The sequence below is a fragment of the Mus pahari genome, chromosome 14 (assembly GCF_900095145.1).
Source record: "Mus pahari chromosome 14, PAHARI_EIJ_v1.1, whole genome shotgun sequence".
NCBI lineage: Eukaryota > Metazoa > Chordata > Mammalia > Rodentia > Muridae > Mus > Mus pahari.
Window position 1 is genome coordinate 40856620 of NC_034603.1, and position 14044 is coordinate 40870663.

At 43.5% G+C, this 14044-nt stretch overlaps 1 protein-coding gene across 1 annotated transcript in view; it reads left to right on the forward strand.

Moving 5' to 3' along the window:
• The window catches only part of Ncbp3 (nuclear cap binding subunit 3), a 27710-nt gene extending 19070 nt beyond the window's left edge, over positions 1-8640 (forward strand). Inside the window, exons 10-13 of the mRNA XM_021212952.2 lie at positions 1443-1737; positions 3895-4049; positions 6409-6570; positions 7388-8640. Coding sequence (XP_021068611.1) covers positions 1443-1737; positions 3895-4049; positions 6409-6570; positions 7388-7623 — 848 coding nt within the window. The 3' untranslated portion in view covers positions 7624-8640. The remainder of the gene's footprint in view (positions 1-1442; positions 1738-3894; positions 4050-6408; positions 6571-7387) is intronic.
• The last annotated feature ends 5404 nt before the right edge of the window (positions 8641-14044 follow it).

A 14044-nucleotide genomic window follows, 5' to 3' on the forward strand; every position in this document is an offset into this window, starting at 1 on the left:
GCCAGCCTGGTCTACAGAGTGAGTTCCAGGACAGCCAGGGCTATACAGAGAAACCCTGTCTCGAAAAACCAAAAAAAAAAAAAAAAAAGAAAAAAAAAAGAAAAACAAACAAAAAGAGATATTGTAACCTTCTCTCTATGCCCCTAAGTCAACTATCCTAATACAGTAACTGATTTCATTTTACATGTATCTTATTGTCTACTTTCAAAAAATTATAATTATTGTAAGTGTATACCTTATATTTGTTTTTCCCACTTAACTGCAAGCATTAGTTCATATTCTTTTTTTAAAAAAGATTTTATTTTTAATTATATGTGGATGGGGCTTGGGGGTGTTGGTTTGTGTAGTGCTTGTGGTGGCCAGGAGAGGTGTCAGATTCCCTTAGAACTTGAGTTACAAGCCATTGACTCTGGTTCTCTGCAAGAGGAGTAGACATTTTTTAACCATTGAGCCATCTTTCTAGCCTCCTAGCCCATAAACTTTAGAGTTAATATTGATTTTTATTTTTAAGAGTTATCATGTAGCATGAAGTTATACTGAACATTGAATTACTGCATATAAAACATCTGGCCATATTGTTTTCATCAACTGATCAGTATGTAACCTTGCTGTACTCACTTTTCTGTTTAAAGACAGTTGACTTAATATGTACTATTAATTAATTGACATTGACTTCACAGCTGAGGGCACTTTATAAATCATGCTTGAACAAGGCTTATTTATTATAGGTATTTTCTTCATGAGGTGTGCCACCATCTTTTTACACCAGACAACATTTCAACATTTCACTATATTTAATGGAGCCCCCCCCCTTTTTTTTTTCTATAACCCTGATGTCCTGGAACACACTGTTGTAGACCAGACTGGCCTTGAACTCTCAGAGATCCATCAGCCTCTGCCTCAGTGCTGGAATCAAAGACATAAGCCATCACACCCAGCTTGGGAACTATTTTTAAGCAGTGAAAGTAGCAGGTGAAAGCACACACGAAAAAAGTGTGAAAACACAGCAGTTAATAGATTGAAAAGAAGCTTGCTAACACTATGAGTAATGAATAAGAGGGTGCTGTTGCTATGGCCTTGGCCAGGAAGAACACATCTGGCCACTCAGTTGTCAGTCAGTCTGCAAGTATCTTCAGATGTTCTTGACAGTAGCTTGAGTGTTGATTTAGGAGTCATAAATAAATCTGACAGATTTATAAATATAAAACTCATGAATAATGAAGACTGCTCATATTGTACATGAGTTTATACTACTATACCCATACTTTAGCCAGTCTCCTGGGTAAACAAGTGAATAAGAGTGACGTCCAGTTGACACTAGTAGGCAGTTCTCCAGTACTATCTCAGGAGGCATTCTTTCCTTCTACCAGTGGAGAGCAGAAATCATACTTGTTAGTTTAGCCTTAAGTTTAGTACTAACCTTTTGGGTTAAATTTCTTCAGGATTAGTGAATGTTCCTGAGGAACCCATTGAGGAAGAGGAAGAGGAGGAGGAAGAAGAGGAGGACCAGGACATGGATGCCGATGACAGAGTTGTGGTGGAGTACCATGAGGAGCTCCCAGGTCTCAAGCAGCCCCGGGAGCGGAGCCTATCTAGGCGATCCAGTGCGAGCAGCTCAGACTCGGATGAGATGGACTATGATCTGGAACTGAAGATGATTTCTACTCCCTCCCCAAAGAAAAGCATGAAAATGACCATGTATGCAGATGAAGTAGAGTCCCAACTGAAAAGTATTAGGTAAAATTATTTTCCTCTTTTTTTTTTGGTTTTTCGAGACAGGGTTTCTCTGTGTAGCCCTGGCTGTCCTGAAACTCACTCTGTAGACCAGACTGGCCTCGAACTCAGAAATCCGCCTGCCTCTGCCTCCCAAGTGCCGGGATTAAAGGCGTGCGCCACCATGCCCAGCTTATTTTCCTCTTTTTAGTCAGTGTTAACTTTAAATGTGCTATTTATTTGTTTTGTCAATACTGAGGATTGAATGCAGGAAAATGTCTTGTGTCTATACAAGGTACACTCTCCTACTGAGATATGTTCCTACTCCATAATTTTATTTTCTTTTTTGAGGATTTTGAGACAGGACAGCATTGGCTGTCCTGGAAGTAACTCTGTAGATCAGGCTGGCCTCGAACTCACAGAGATCTGCCTGCCTCTGTCTTCCAAGTGTTGGAATTAAAGTCGTTTGTGCATCACCACACTTGGCTTTGATTTTCTTTTTTTAAATTTTTATTTTTATTTTATATGTTTTGCCTGCGTGAATGTCTGTACACCATATTCATGCCGTACCCTCAAAGGTCATAAAAGGCCATCAGATCCCTTTGGAACTGTAGTTAGAGATTGTTGTGAGCTGTCATATGGGTGCTAAGATTCAAGCTCTGGTCCTGTGGAATAGTAGCCAGTACTTTTTTTTTTTAAGATTTACTTATTTATTTTATGTATATGAGTACACCATTGCTCTCTTCAGACACACCAGAAGAGGGCATCAGATCACATTACAGATGGTTGTGAGCCACCATATGGTTGCTGGGAATTGAACTCAGGACCTCTGGAAAAGCAGTCAGTGTTCTTAACTGCTGAGCCATCTCTCCAGCCCATGCTTAACTCTTAAAAGCCATGTTTTCAGCCCCTATAGTTTGATTTTTAAATGGTAATTACAAATGTAATTCTTCATGTGATGATCATTTTTTTTTTTTTTTTGGTTTTTCGAGACAGGGTTTCTCTGTATAGCCCTGGCTGTCCTGGAACTCACTTGGTAGACCAGGCTGGCCTCGAACTCAGAAATCCTCCTGCCTCTGCCTCCCGAGTGCTGGGATTAAAGGCCTGCGCCACCAGGCCCGGCTCGTGATGATCATTTTTATACTAGTTTCCATTCTTCTACCATGAGTACGGAACACAAGTGGTCAGGCTTGGAAGCATGTATCCTTTCCTACCGAGCCATCTTGCTGTCCTTATTTATTTGTTTATTTAAGATTGGGTTTCATTGCAGAGCCCAGGCTGGCTTTGTATTTGCATACTTCCTTCCCTGACATCCTTCCTGCTGGGATTACAGGTATACACTACACCTAATGCCTTTGATAGTTACTGACATTTCTATTAATATTGCCCTAGCTAAATAGGTCCCTCCAAATCTGCCTTGCCATAGAAAATAATCCATGCATTTAAAAATCCGTATGTGTTGCTAGATTTCCTTCCTAGGTCTTTGCCCACATTACTGCTTGTGACTCGTACCCTCACCAGGCCTAGGTGCTACTGTTCTTAATGTTTGTGGACCTCTGGAATAGAGAACATAGTTACTTTAATGAGAGGATTCAATAAGTATAGATTTTATTTAAATCTTTTGAAAATTTGAGGCAGGGTCTCACTAAACCAAGTATGCTGGATTTAAATGTGCTGAGTAACATAGCCAGCATACGAAGCTGTGAGCAGCTTACAGCCTGCCTTAGTCTCCCAGGTAGCTGAGACCGCAGGCTGTATGGCTTTGTTCACATCTCTGTGCTTAGTTTTTATAGAACTAATAGAGAATTTTAGCAGAGTAATGCTCTCTCCCATGAGGAGGGCCTCATCTGTACCCGTGTGAGGAGAGTTTCAGCCTCTTTGCCGGTGTCTGCTTAATGTTTGCTTACCCTTGGTGAAGGGAGCATCAGTTATGTGTTCTATGATAAAGTGTACAGGAATCATGTGGGAACCACCCTGTCAAAGTCAGCAGTCAATTGTGGTCACCATCTTTTCATATAGCTTGTTGATCCTAGTGAGCTATTTCAGTGGTATTCGTAATTCAATGACGGTCATCTTAAATTGAGTTTTTCTGAATAGGAGACTTTTTTGCATCTTTCCTCACAGTTGAAGGTGGTTACTAATGCTCTCTCTGCTTTTTTTTTTTTTTTTCCCCTCTTAAAGGAATCCCATGAGGGCAGATAGTATATCCACAAGCAATATAAAAAACCGAATTGGTAACAAGTTGCCTCCTGAGAAATTTGCAGATGTCCGTCACCTCTTAGATGAAAAGCGTCAGCATTCCTGTCCACGTCCAGCAATCAGCAGTACTAAACCAGGTATTGTTCTTCCCTCTTTGGTGCTCCTGACTCCCTTTTTGTAAGCCCCTTGAATGGCTTGGTTCCATCCCAAACTACTCTAATGTTTCCAGCCCCTCAGTATGCAAGTGGCCAAGCTCTCTGCCCTGTAGAGGGAAAAAAAAAAAAGTCCAAGATCTGGCAGCAAAATCCCACAAATCCCAGACCACCCTGGAAAGTACCCCACCACTATCACCAAGGAAACCTATATAAAGCCTGCGTCCTGCTCAGTTCTTTGCTCTCAAGCAGAGGTAGCCACCCTCCTGGGTCCTTCCCAATAAAGGTCTGGTGAGAGGCTTGTTGTGCCATGTGACTTTGTGGTATTCATTGGCTTCTAACTGCCAGGACACTTCCTCCTCAGAGTTAATCCTGATACTTGTGAGCACCTGAGAGGATGGGCCCAGGGTAGGTTCTTCTGAACTCAATTAATTGTTCCTCTTGTATCTACATCTTTAGTTAGGCAACCATGAGAAAATAAATAAAATCAGATTTTGCAACAAAACTAGCTTTCAGTATTTTTTGTTTGAAATAATAAATAATTTAAATACTAAATAATAATAAATAAGTAATATTACTTCCCTGGGATAATTTATACTCCAAACCAATAAAGTTGGGTGGTTAGAAACAAGGTTGAGTGTGAACTAGATTGTATATGAGCAAACCCTAATAAAGCAGTATAAATGTGTGCTTATGGCTAGGGCTGGCATGTGCAAGTCTTTGGGGAGGCTGCAGCAGCTGCCACAGATCTGCTGAGAAGATTGAAGCCGATTTTTGAGGGAAGCAGCTTTAGAGCTTAGTCTTGGGAAGACTAGGACACAGTTGGCAAACTGTCTTTGGAGGGAGGAAATAATATGATTCTTATTTTAAAAGATAATTTTGAAGGGTTAGAATATAGTGGGCATAGAAAACAAAGTAACAATGGCTAAACTTGTTAGGGACAATGATGTCAGAAGGGGTGAGAATGGAACCCTGGGAAGGAGGAGCCACTGAAGAGGCTCAGCCTGAACTCTTGTGAGGAGTTTACATGAGAAGAGTAGGCTCAAGGCTGATGAACATGTGGCTGTTGTTGCTGCTGCGTGTTAGGGGAAACCTTATGCCCAGCGGCTCTGTGACAGACTTGGAGGAGAGCACACTGAGCTTAGGACACAGCTCCTTTACCCTTGGCCTGTTGCCAGTCTCACTACACTTGTTGGTTAAATGTAGTAAGTTTATTGAGAACTGCTTGTATTTTCAAGGATTGTGACTTGCAGTATTGTTAGCTGGAAAATGTGATATGTTACTTCGTTTTGCTTGGTTCTGGCAAAAAAAAAGAGGGGGGGGAGGAGAAGAAGAAGAAGGAGAAGGAGACAGAAAGAAAGAGAAGAGAGAAAGAGAGAAAGAGAGAAAGAAAGAAAGAAAGAAAGAAAGAAAGAAAGAAAGAAAGAAAGAAAGAAAGAAAGAAGAGAGAGAGAGAGAGAAAGAGAGAGAGAGAAGAAAGACTGCTTCAGGCACTCAGCTGGTATCTTCTGCATGCAGGTTTTAAGTTTTCTTAAGAGAAGCAAGACCAGTTATGAACAGAACCAGCTTTAGAGCATGCTGGGTGCCGTGCCTTCACTATGGGAGATTTGGGATCAGGTCTCGGGAGAGCTGTGCTGAAGTTTGGTTGGTTGGTGCCTCTGCCTCTTGAGGGCTGGGATTAAAGACATGTGCCATAACCATCTGGTGGCTGGCCAGATTTTTTTTTTTATCAGCTTAAGAGTTTTGGAAGAGGGAACCTTAACTGAGAAAATGCCCCTACCAGATTAGTTTGCAGAGAAGCCTGTGGTGCATTTTCTTGATCACCAATTATTGTGGGAGGGCTCAGCACACTGTGGGCAGTACCTCCCCTGGACTGTTGGTCCTGGGTGCAATAAGGAAGTGGGTTGAGCAAACCTCGAGAAGCAAGCCAGTAAGCAGCACTTCTCTGTGGCCTCTGCATCAGCTCCTGCCTCCAGGTTCCTGCTCTGTGAGCCTCTGCCCTCACTGCTTTTGATGAGTTGTTATATAGAGAGTGGGTGAACTAAATCTTTCCTCCCAAGGTTGCTTTTTATTTTTTTCTAGACAGGGTTTCTCTGTGTAGCCCTGGCTGTCCTGGAACTCACTNTGTAGACCAGNCTGGCCTCGAACTCAGAAATCCACCTGCCTCTGCCTCCCAAGTGCTGGGATTAAAGGTGTGCGCCACCAATGCCTGGCCCCAGGTTGCTTTTGATTGTGGTATTTTGTCACAGCAATAGCAACCATGGCTAAGACGAAAGCCTAGTTCATTGGTACTGAGGTAAACCACGTATGCTTGGTAACAGGTATACCTTTTCTCTTTTGGCAGATATTCGCCAGCGGTTAGGAAAAAGACCGTATTCTCCAGAGAAGGCTTTTAGTAGTAACCAGGTGGTTCGGAGAGAGCCCTCTTCGGATGTACATAGTAGGCTAGGAGTTCCCAGGCAAGATGTTAAAGGCCTCTACTCTGACACTCGGGAGAGGAAATCGGGTGAGTAACACCTCACAATGATGGAAGGGAAGGAGTGGAGACCAGTGGTTACAGCATAAGAAGTAGGTCTGCTTGTTCTCTCTTCAGTTAGCATGGCTTCCTTTGTTCACATCACCATCCGCACCATGCCGACAGGAAAGCTCAGAAAGGAGAAAGAGCTATACATCCTTGCTTGCTTCTTTTTAGTTTCACATTACTTAGTTTCTTTGTTCACACATATAGCTAGTGTTTTTTTAATGTAGTCTTTTTCCATAACTCTTCCATTTTGCTTTACTCTTCATAAGTAAAACCTTTAATTATCTTGTAGTGTATGTATATCACCACATTCTAAACACATACTTCTTTGTTAGATTTTAATAAAACACTTCTTTTTTGAGATTTATTTTATGTTTTGCTTACATGTCTGGTGCCCTTGGAGGTGGGACGAGGGCATTGTATCCCCTGGAAGTGGAGTTATGAACTGTTGTAAGGTGACATGTGCTGTTGGAAACATAACCAGGTCCTCTGCAAGAATAAGTGCGCTTAACCAATAAGGCCTTCAGCCCAATACATAAACACACTTTAAAAATGTATAGCTGAAAACCTGAGAATCGCTCGTAGTAAAATAGACCTGTTCAGTTTGCAGAATGTGAGAGCTGGCGGTTTCTTGGCAGACTGAGGGGTACACAGCCTGGGAGAGAGTCGAGCGTCTAGCTTGTGCCTGGTGCACCTCTCCCAATGTTTCCTGCACAACAGGTGTTGGCAGCGTGCCCACTTCCACAGAACTACTTGGTGCTCAGCATCGATTGCCAACTGAAGTGTCTTCTCACCCCAACAGGTGGTTTGTGGACTCGCTTAGGATCTACACCCAAGACCAAAGAAAAGAGCACGAAGAAAGTGGATCACAGGGCACCTGGTGCTGAGGAAGATGACTCGGAGCTTCAGAGAGCGTGGGGTGCCCTGATTAAGGAGAAAGAAGAGTCTCGTCAGAAGAAGAGCCGGCTGGATAGCTTGCCGTCGCTGCAGATTGAAGTCAGCCGGGAAAGTAGCTCTGGTTCAGAGGCAGAGTCCTGATGCCCTGGCCTTGGCATCTGCCCTTAAATCTGACATTCTTATGTAGGGTGGGGCATGCAGTAGGAGCCTCCCTTGCAGGAGATGGCGCCCTTTCCTCCTGCCTGTACCCTGAGCACTTGCTGTCCTAGCAGGACAGCCTAAGAGTGTGATGAGTTTTGGAGGGTGTCTCTGTCTTGTGCTGCAGAGTTACAGTTCTGGGTCCTCAAGTCTTCCCCACCACCCCACAAGCTTTACCCTTGGAGTTAAAGGCAACCGTCCAGATTTTGTAGACGTTTTCTTAATATTTTTAACATTGTGTCTTTTAAAAGAAATGTTTTACACAGTCATCCAAAGAGCAGAGAACTGAACTTCTCACTGTTGCCTTGGCCCTGACAGCTCTTGCCAGCACCCTTTCCCAAGAAAAGTCAGTTCTCAGGTGCTTACTGGACAGTCTTTGAGGGGGAAGATGAGGGAAGCTGCCAGCTCAGCCTTCCAGGGCCTTAGTGTGGTGGCTATGTCTCACAGACCTGACCTGAGACCCTCCCTGGTAGATATGCACACAGCAGCAATCAGCAGTGGCTTCCATTCCTCCCGGGGGGAGTCTTTTAGAGCCTTTTACTGGCTGGTAGCCTGGTGTAAAGATCAAGTTCAGTGCTGTAAGACTTCTAGGGACAAACAACTGTGACTTCTGGATTTGGAGTTGATTTCTGTGCTTAGGGGTGGGGTCTTGGGTTGATGTTGAACAATTTTTAAGTCTGTATTATGTTTAAAAACTATTAATGACTTAAAAGTTTAAATTTTTAATTTTTATATGTGGATATTCCTCCTGTTGACTAAGGGGAAGTTCAAGTGGTGTCTTGTGTTGTTAAATATACATTATATACTTTGGAAGAAGGCAAAGAAAGGAGTCTCATTATTTTGAATGGTACCAATTGGTCTGTTGTAATGGAGTTCAACTTGCTTTGTGGCCGCTGTAGTCCATCTGTGATGGGCTCTTGTTTATTCCCACTTTTCTAGAAATGATACCCTGAGAATTCACTCTTTGTGTCTCTGACTTGTCGTTGAAGACTTATTCAAAACTAGCAAATAATACAGTAGTTTCAGAAAATGTAAGTTTATTTTTATTCTCCTTTCAAATGATTTTTACCATGGAAAGGGAGTAGATTATTTGGTTTCTCGTCTGACTTTACTTTGTAGTATTTAATACTGTATTGCTCTACAGGCTTAAAAGTGGTGTTTCACTTGAGTGCACAAGCATGCCTTTGGGCTGTCAAGCTCTTCACCTGCTTGGATTGTTCTGTGCCCAGTAGGTAGTAGAGCACTTGACTTGTGGTTGAGCACATGTCCCTTGGTGGCTGCCTACACTGTGAATGAACAGTGATGTACATAAGAAGCAGAAGACTTCAGAACTAAGTTGTAACAAAACTGTAACATATGTATCATTTGGTTAGCAACCCCACTCCCACCCCCATCTCCACCCTAACCCCAGAAGATGGGAGCATAGAACCAAAGTGGTTTGGCTTCTGAGGATCCTAAAAAAGGTAGTTCTAATTTCTCTGCCAGTTCAGACCTAAGTCCTCCAAGGTTTCTAAGTTTCTCTTGCCCTATGTAGCTCACTGCACACAGGTTCTTAGAGGTTCAGGCTTTGGTAGAGTAAGAAGAAAAAGGGCCTGAGAGCAGAGACCTGGATGCCAGCCAGGTCTACGCACTGGGCCTGAGTTTTGGTTTCCCCATGAAGCAAGTAAATGGTCTGGTGCAGAGATTCTGGCTTTGTTGATATCTCTCAGTGGTATTTTATTCTTGGAAGTTGTGGCTGCGGCATGTTTTTCTGTTGAGGTAGCCAAAGTGTCAGAAAGACAAGGTGGCCATGAGATTGTGGACAGAGACTCGCTCCATCCTTTTACAGGCTCCAGTTCCCCAAGTGTGTTGAAGATGTGCCTGTGCTTCCCACCTGACATGGTTTCCTCAGGGTTTAGACGCCCCACCCCACCCTCAGCTTTCTTATTGTTCTGTCTGGCAACCCAGGCCCATTTGCCTAGGGTCTTTGAGCACTTATCAACCTCCTGCTAGAGATGAGGGGAAGACTTTTTGGAAGGTAGGCAATATGTAACCAAAACTAGCTCCTTGAGCCGTCCGGGAAAGATGCCTTTCAGCAGCCTTGCAGTTCTTACAGCACAGACAACCCAGAAACTTACATGCTGCCTAAAGTGATGGTCTTCCCAGCATATCTCTCCAGCCAGCACTCAGAGATGCTCAAAGCTTCAACACCTTGAACCCTATGTGCTTAGGAGTGACATAGTCAGGATAGCCCGGCAGGCAGCTGGGTATAGTTTATTCAGGGCACTTTCTGTACATGTGGGGTTAGTCTTTATATGTAGAAGATTACTAAATGCCCTTTTGCTGCTTGATAATAATTGCAGATACCTCATCTTTGTTTCCTACTCTTCTTCTTTGTAGAGGGGCCTGATGGCCTCTGGCCCTCCTCTATCATAATTCCATGACTCCTTCCCCTGCTTCTGTCTTTCCTTCCTGCGGCAGCTTCTCTCAACCCTCCCTCTTCATTCTACACATTGTAGTGGGGGCGAATTTTTACTTGAGAGATTACGTACATAGTATGCAGTTCATCCTTGTAAAGTGTACATTTGATTGTCTTCTATTTACAGAGTTGTGGAACCATTATCATCATCAATTTTAGAACATATTTATCACCAGAAAAATCCTGTTCCCACTAGCAGTCATCCTTCACCTCTCCCAGACCTGGCAACTACTGATCTTTCTGTCCTTGTGGATTTGCCTATAGTGGACATTTCATAAATGTTGTATGTGATGTGTCTATTTCCTTAGTTTTAAGATTCATCTATGCCATGGTCTATATCATCATTTCAAGTAGTGAGTGTGTGTGTGTGTGTGTGTGTGTGTGTGTGTGTGTTTAGAAGTTTTCATTGTGTGGCCCTGGCTGCCCGTAGAGCAGGCTGGTCTTGAGTTCACACATAGTCTTCCTCTGCTTCCCAGTTGCTGGGATTAAAGGTGTGTGGCACTGTGCCTGCCAGTGGGGTGGCACTGTGCCTGCCAGTGGGTTGGCACTGTGCCTGCCAGTGGGTTTTTTTCTTTCAGTTTTTTAAATTGTCTAAATATTTCATTTACAGTGCATATAATGGGCATCCTGTGGTTTCTAGTTGGAGACTATCATGAATAGGCTTCTGTAGATATTTGTGTGCAGCTCCCCAGCATGCTCTCCTTCATGGACATGTGGGGTGTGGTGGTGGTGGTGGTGGTGGTGGAGGAGGTGGTGGTGGAGGAGGAGGAGGAGGAGGTGGGTTTTTGTTTGTTTTTGTTTTTGAGACAGGGTTTCCCCGTGTAACAAGCCCTGTCTGTCCTGGACTCAATTTGTAGACCAGGATGGCCTCGAACTCAGAGATCCTCCTGCCTCTGCTTCCCAAGTGCTGGGATTAAAGGGGTGCGCCACCACACCCAGCATGTTTTCATTCTTTTGTATAGGAGTAGAATGGATGAATCATAAGGTAGCTCTTATCTTTAGTCTTTGGAGGAATTGCCAAACAGTGTTCTCATGGAGTATATCAGGATTCCAGTTTATCAAGTCCACCAATATTGTTTACTAATTTGAAGTGGTGTTTCATTGTATATGTGCTGTGTTTTATTTTGTTGCAGTTCAGGGGACCAGACCCAGGACCTTGCAGATGTAGGCAAATATTTTACCACTGAGCTACATCCCCAGTCCCTTAGCTGGTTCTGAGTTGCAGTTTCCTAATAACTAGTGATGTTGGCCATTATTTCTTCCTCTTCCTCCTGTGTGTGTGTATGTGGTTTTAAGATAGGGTTTCATGTGTTGGACAATATTTTTGTTTTGTCCTATTTTTTTTTTTTTTTAAGATAGAATTTCTCAGGCTGGAGAGAGGCTCACAACCAAAAATGTAAGAGTTCGGTTCCCAGCACCAACAGCTGTCTCTCCGGCCATGAAAAAAAAATTTCTCTGTGTAGCCCTGGGTGTAGTGGAACGCCAGGCTGGCCTCAGAGTCAGAGATCTGCCTGCTACTGCCTCCTGAGTGCTGGGGTTAAAGGCAGGCACCACCAAGCCTGGCTATGTTGGGCATATTTTCATGTATAACAAGATGAACTCTAAAATATCAATCTTATCTTAACTATGCTTGTGCTTGGAACCTTTCCAGAACTTCATCATTGTTTCTGGGATAAAATTCCAAACTTCTTTGCTAGTCTATGGAGCTGTCAAGATATAGTCTCTGGCGGTATCTGTACCTGCTCTCTTCTCCCTTACCTTCATGGCTGCTAGTTCCTGTATCCCTCTTGATTTCACTAGCTTTCCAGACTGCAGTGTATGCCTTCAGGTCCCGTTGCTGTTCTGCCTTCTTTATTTCTCTTATGATCAAGGTTTTAAGAGTCTACTTTGGTTTCCTGTTATGTGTGTCCCAGTATTGCCATAAAGGAATCTTAGCTGACTCCAGGTTAGATCATAAGTCAGTACCCAAGGTAAAAATTGAGTAATCAAAATACTTCTTGGAAACTCCAAGGCGGGCACCACATTGAGGGCTAGCATCATGGGGTTCCTGCAGTCAGTTCTTGCCTCTGTGGGAGGAGATCACTCTTTCTTTTGGTTGAGTACTAGGTGAAGTAGTCGGCCCTGCAATTTAGGACCACGTCATTCAAATGGCCCCTTATTTTGGTGTCAGAACACACTCAGTGAGGTCACTTTTAAGAAGCTTGGGAACTCGGGCTACAGGAGCAGCAGCAGGACAAAGGATGTCCAGCTTTCCTGGGCTTACTGTTGGGAGGACAGAGATAGTGTGGCTCCGTCACCTTGCAACTGGCTTTTTTTTTTTTTTTTTTTAACTTTTCAGACAGGTGCTTCCTGTTTGATCCTGTGACTCGTATAATGCGAACCACTTGCCCCGAGCCCAGCACACTTCCCTGTACTCTTACTTCCTATTCCTGGTTAATATGATTGCTAGCTTGTAAGCTCGTGAGAGCAGGGACCATGTTTGGCTTGTGCATTGGGCTTTGTCCATGCTTACTACCATTCTGACCCAGCAGGTCCTCTAAACATTTGTAAGATTGTAAACCCCCAGCCTGAAGAGCCACTCCACCCTCTGAGGCCCCAGGCCTCTTGCAGGGCAGTCCGCACTTTTCTGCCATTTATATGCAATGCCTTCTTTTCATGTCTTGTTCTTGTTCTTCCTTCCAGCCTGTGAGCTCCTAGAGAGCAGGTGTCTTCATGTTTTCTCATTATCACTGAACCAGGCCAGCCCAGTGTAAGTAGTGCTTCAGAAGTATTTGCGAAGTGAATGAATTGTGACAACGCAGCTGGCACACCATTCTGTGCAGGCTTTTCTATTCTAGCTGAGCTCACCAGATGCAAATGGAGAAGAGTATTCATTGGCACATACCGTTTGTGCAGTAAGGAACAGTTCTTATTAAGCAGGTCTCAGAAAACGTCAGATGTTAATGATCTGCCAAACATCTAAGCCGGAGCTCATCCAGCCCTGGAAATATTGCTGGAATCTTTTTTTCTTTTCAAGCTCAAGGACAGTTTTATTAGGGTTTAAAAGAAAAATACCAGGCAAGTTGTAAATCTCAGCAGATGGTGAGAAGGAAGGAAACAAAAGGTCACACTGCCTGAGTTAAGCTGACTTGGACCTCAGCCACATCATGACCAGGAGGAGGTTTAAAGAAGGAATAAGAAAGTCTATAGTACCAGAAAGAGCATGCCTGGGTCTGTCCAGCATCTAAAAGAAAAGGGTTAGAGTCTCTGAACTGTGGTCCCACAGAGTTGTGAGCTAGGAACCCAACCCCAACCCAGATCTACAAGAGCAGCAGTTGCTCTTGGCCTCTGAGGCTCCTCTCTCGTCCTGACATTNTTTTTTTTTTTTTTTTTTTTTAGAATAGTGTTCAACTGCCCCAGGATAGTCGGAAAGAAGGCTGGCTGATATATAAGAGGCCCCAAAGAGGGAACACTGAACCGGTTCTTAGCCCCTGGTCCTATTTAGATAAGTGGCTACAACCCAGAACAGGAGACAGGAAGTAACTGCCCGCCAGCAGCTGAAGCATTCCCTCTGCTACTAAAGTGCTCTGCTAATAAGCGCTTTGGACAGGCAGCACTAAGTTGCTTTAGCTGCTGCATGGGTAAGCTTGTTTCCTAAGAGTTTGCTTTTAAACCTTCTATAATAAGATGTAACTTGGAACCTGAGCCTTTTCTTTCCCCTTCAAATGTAAGAGCTCAAAGAAGAAAATATTTTATTTTTGGTAATGTTGAGAATAGCATTTTCATTTCCAGACATAACATGACCAACAGCAAATGCCTAGAACTTGAATTTATATGGCAAATCTTAGCAGAAAGAATAGTGGTCCCAGCTCCTTCAAAACCCTATAAGCATTTCACAGAGCTTTGATGTTTCTGGAAGCGATCAGG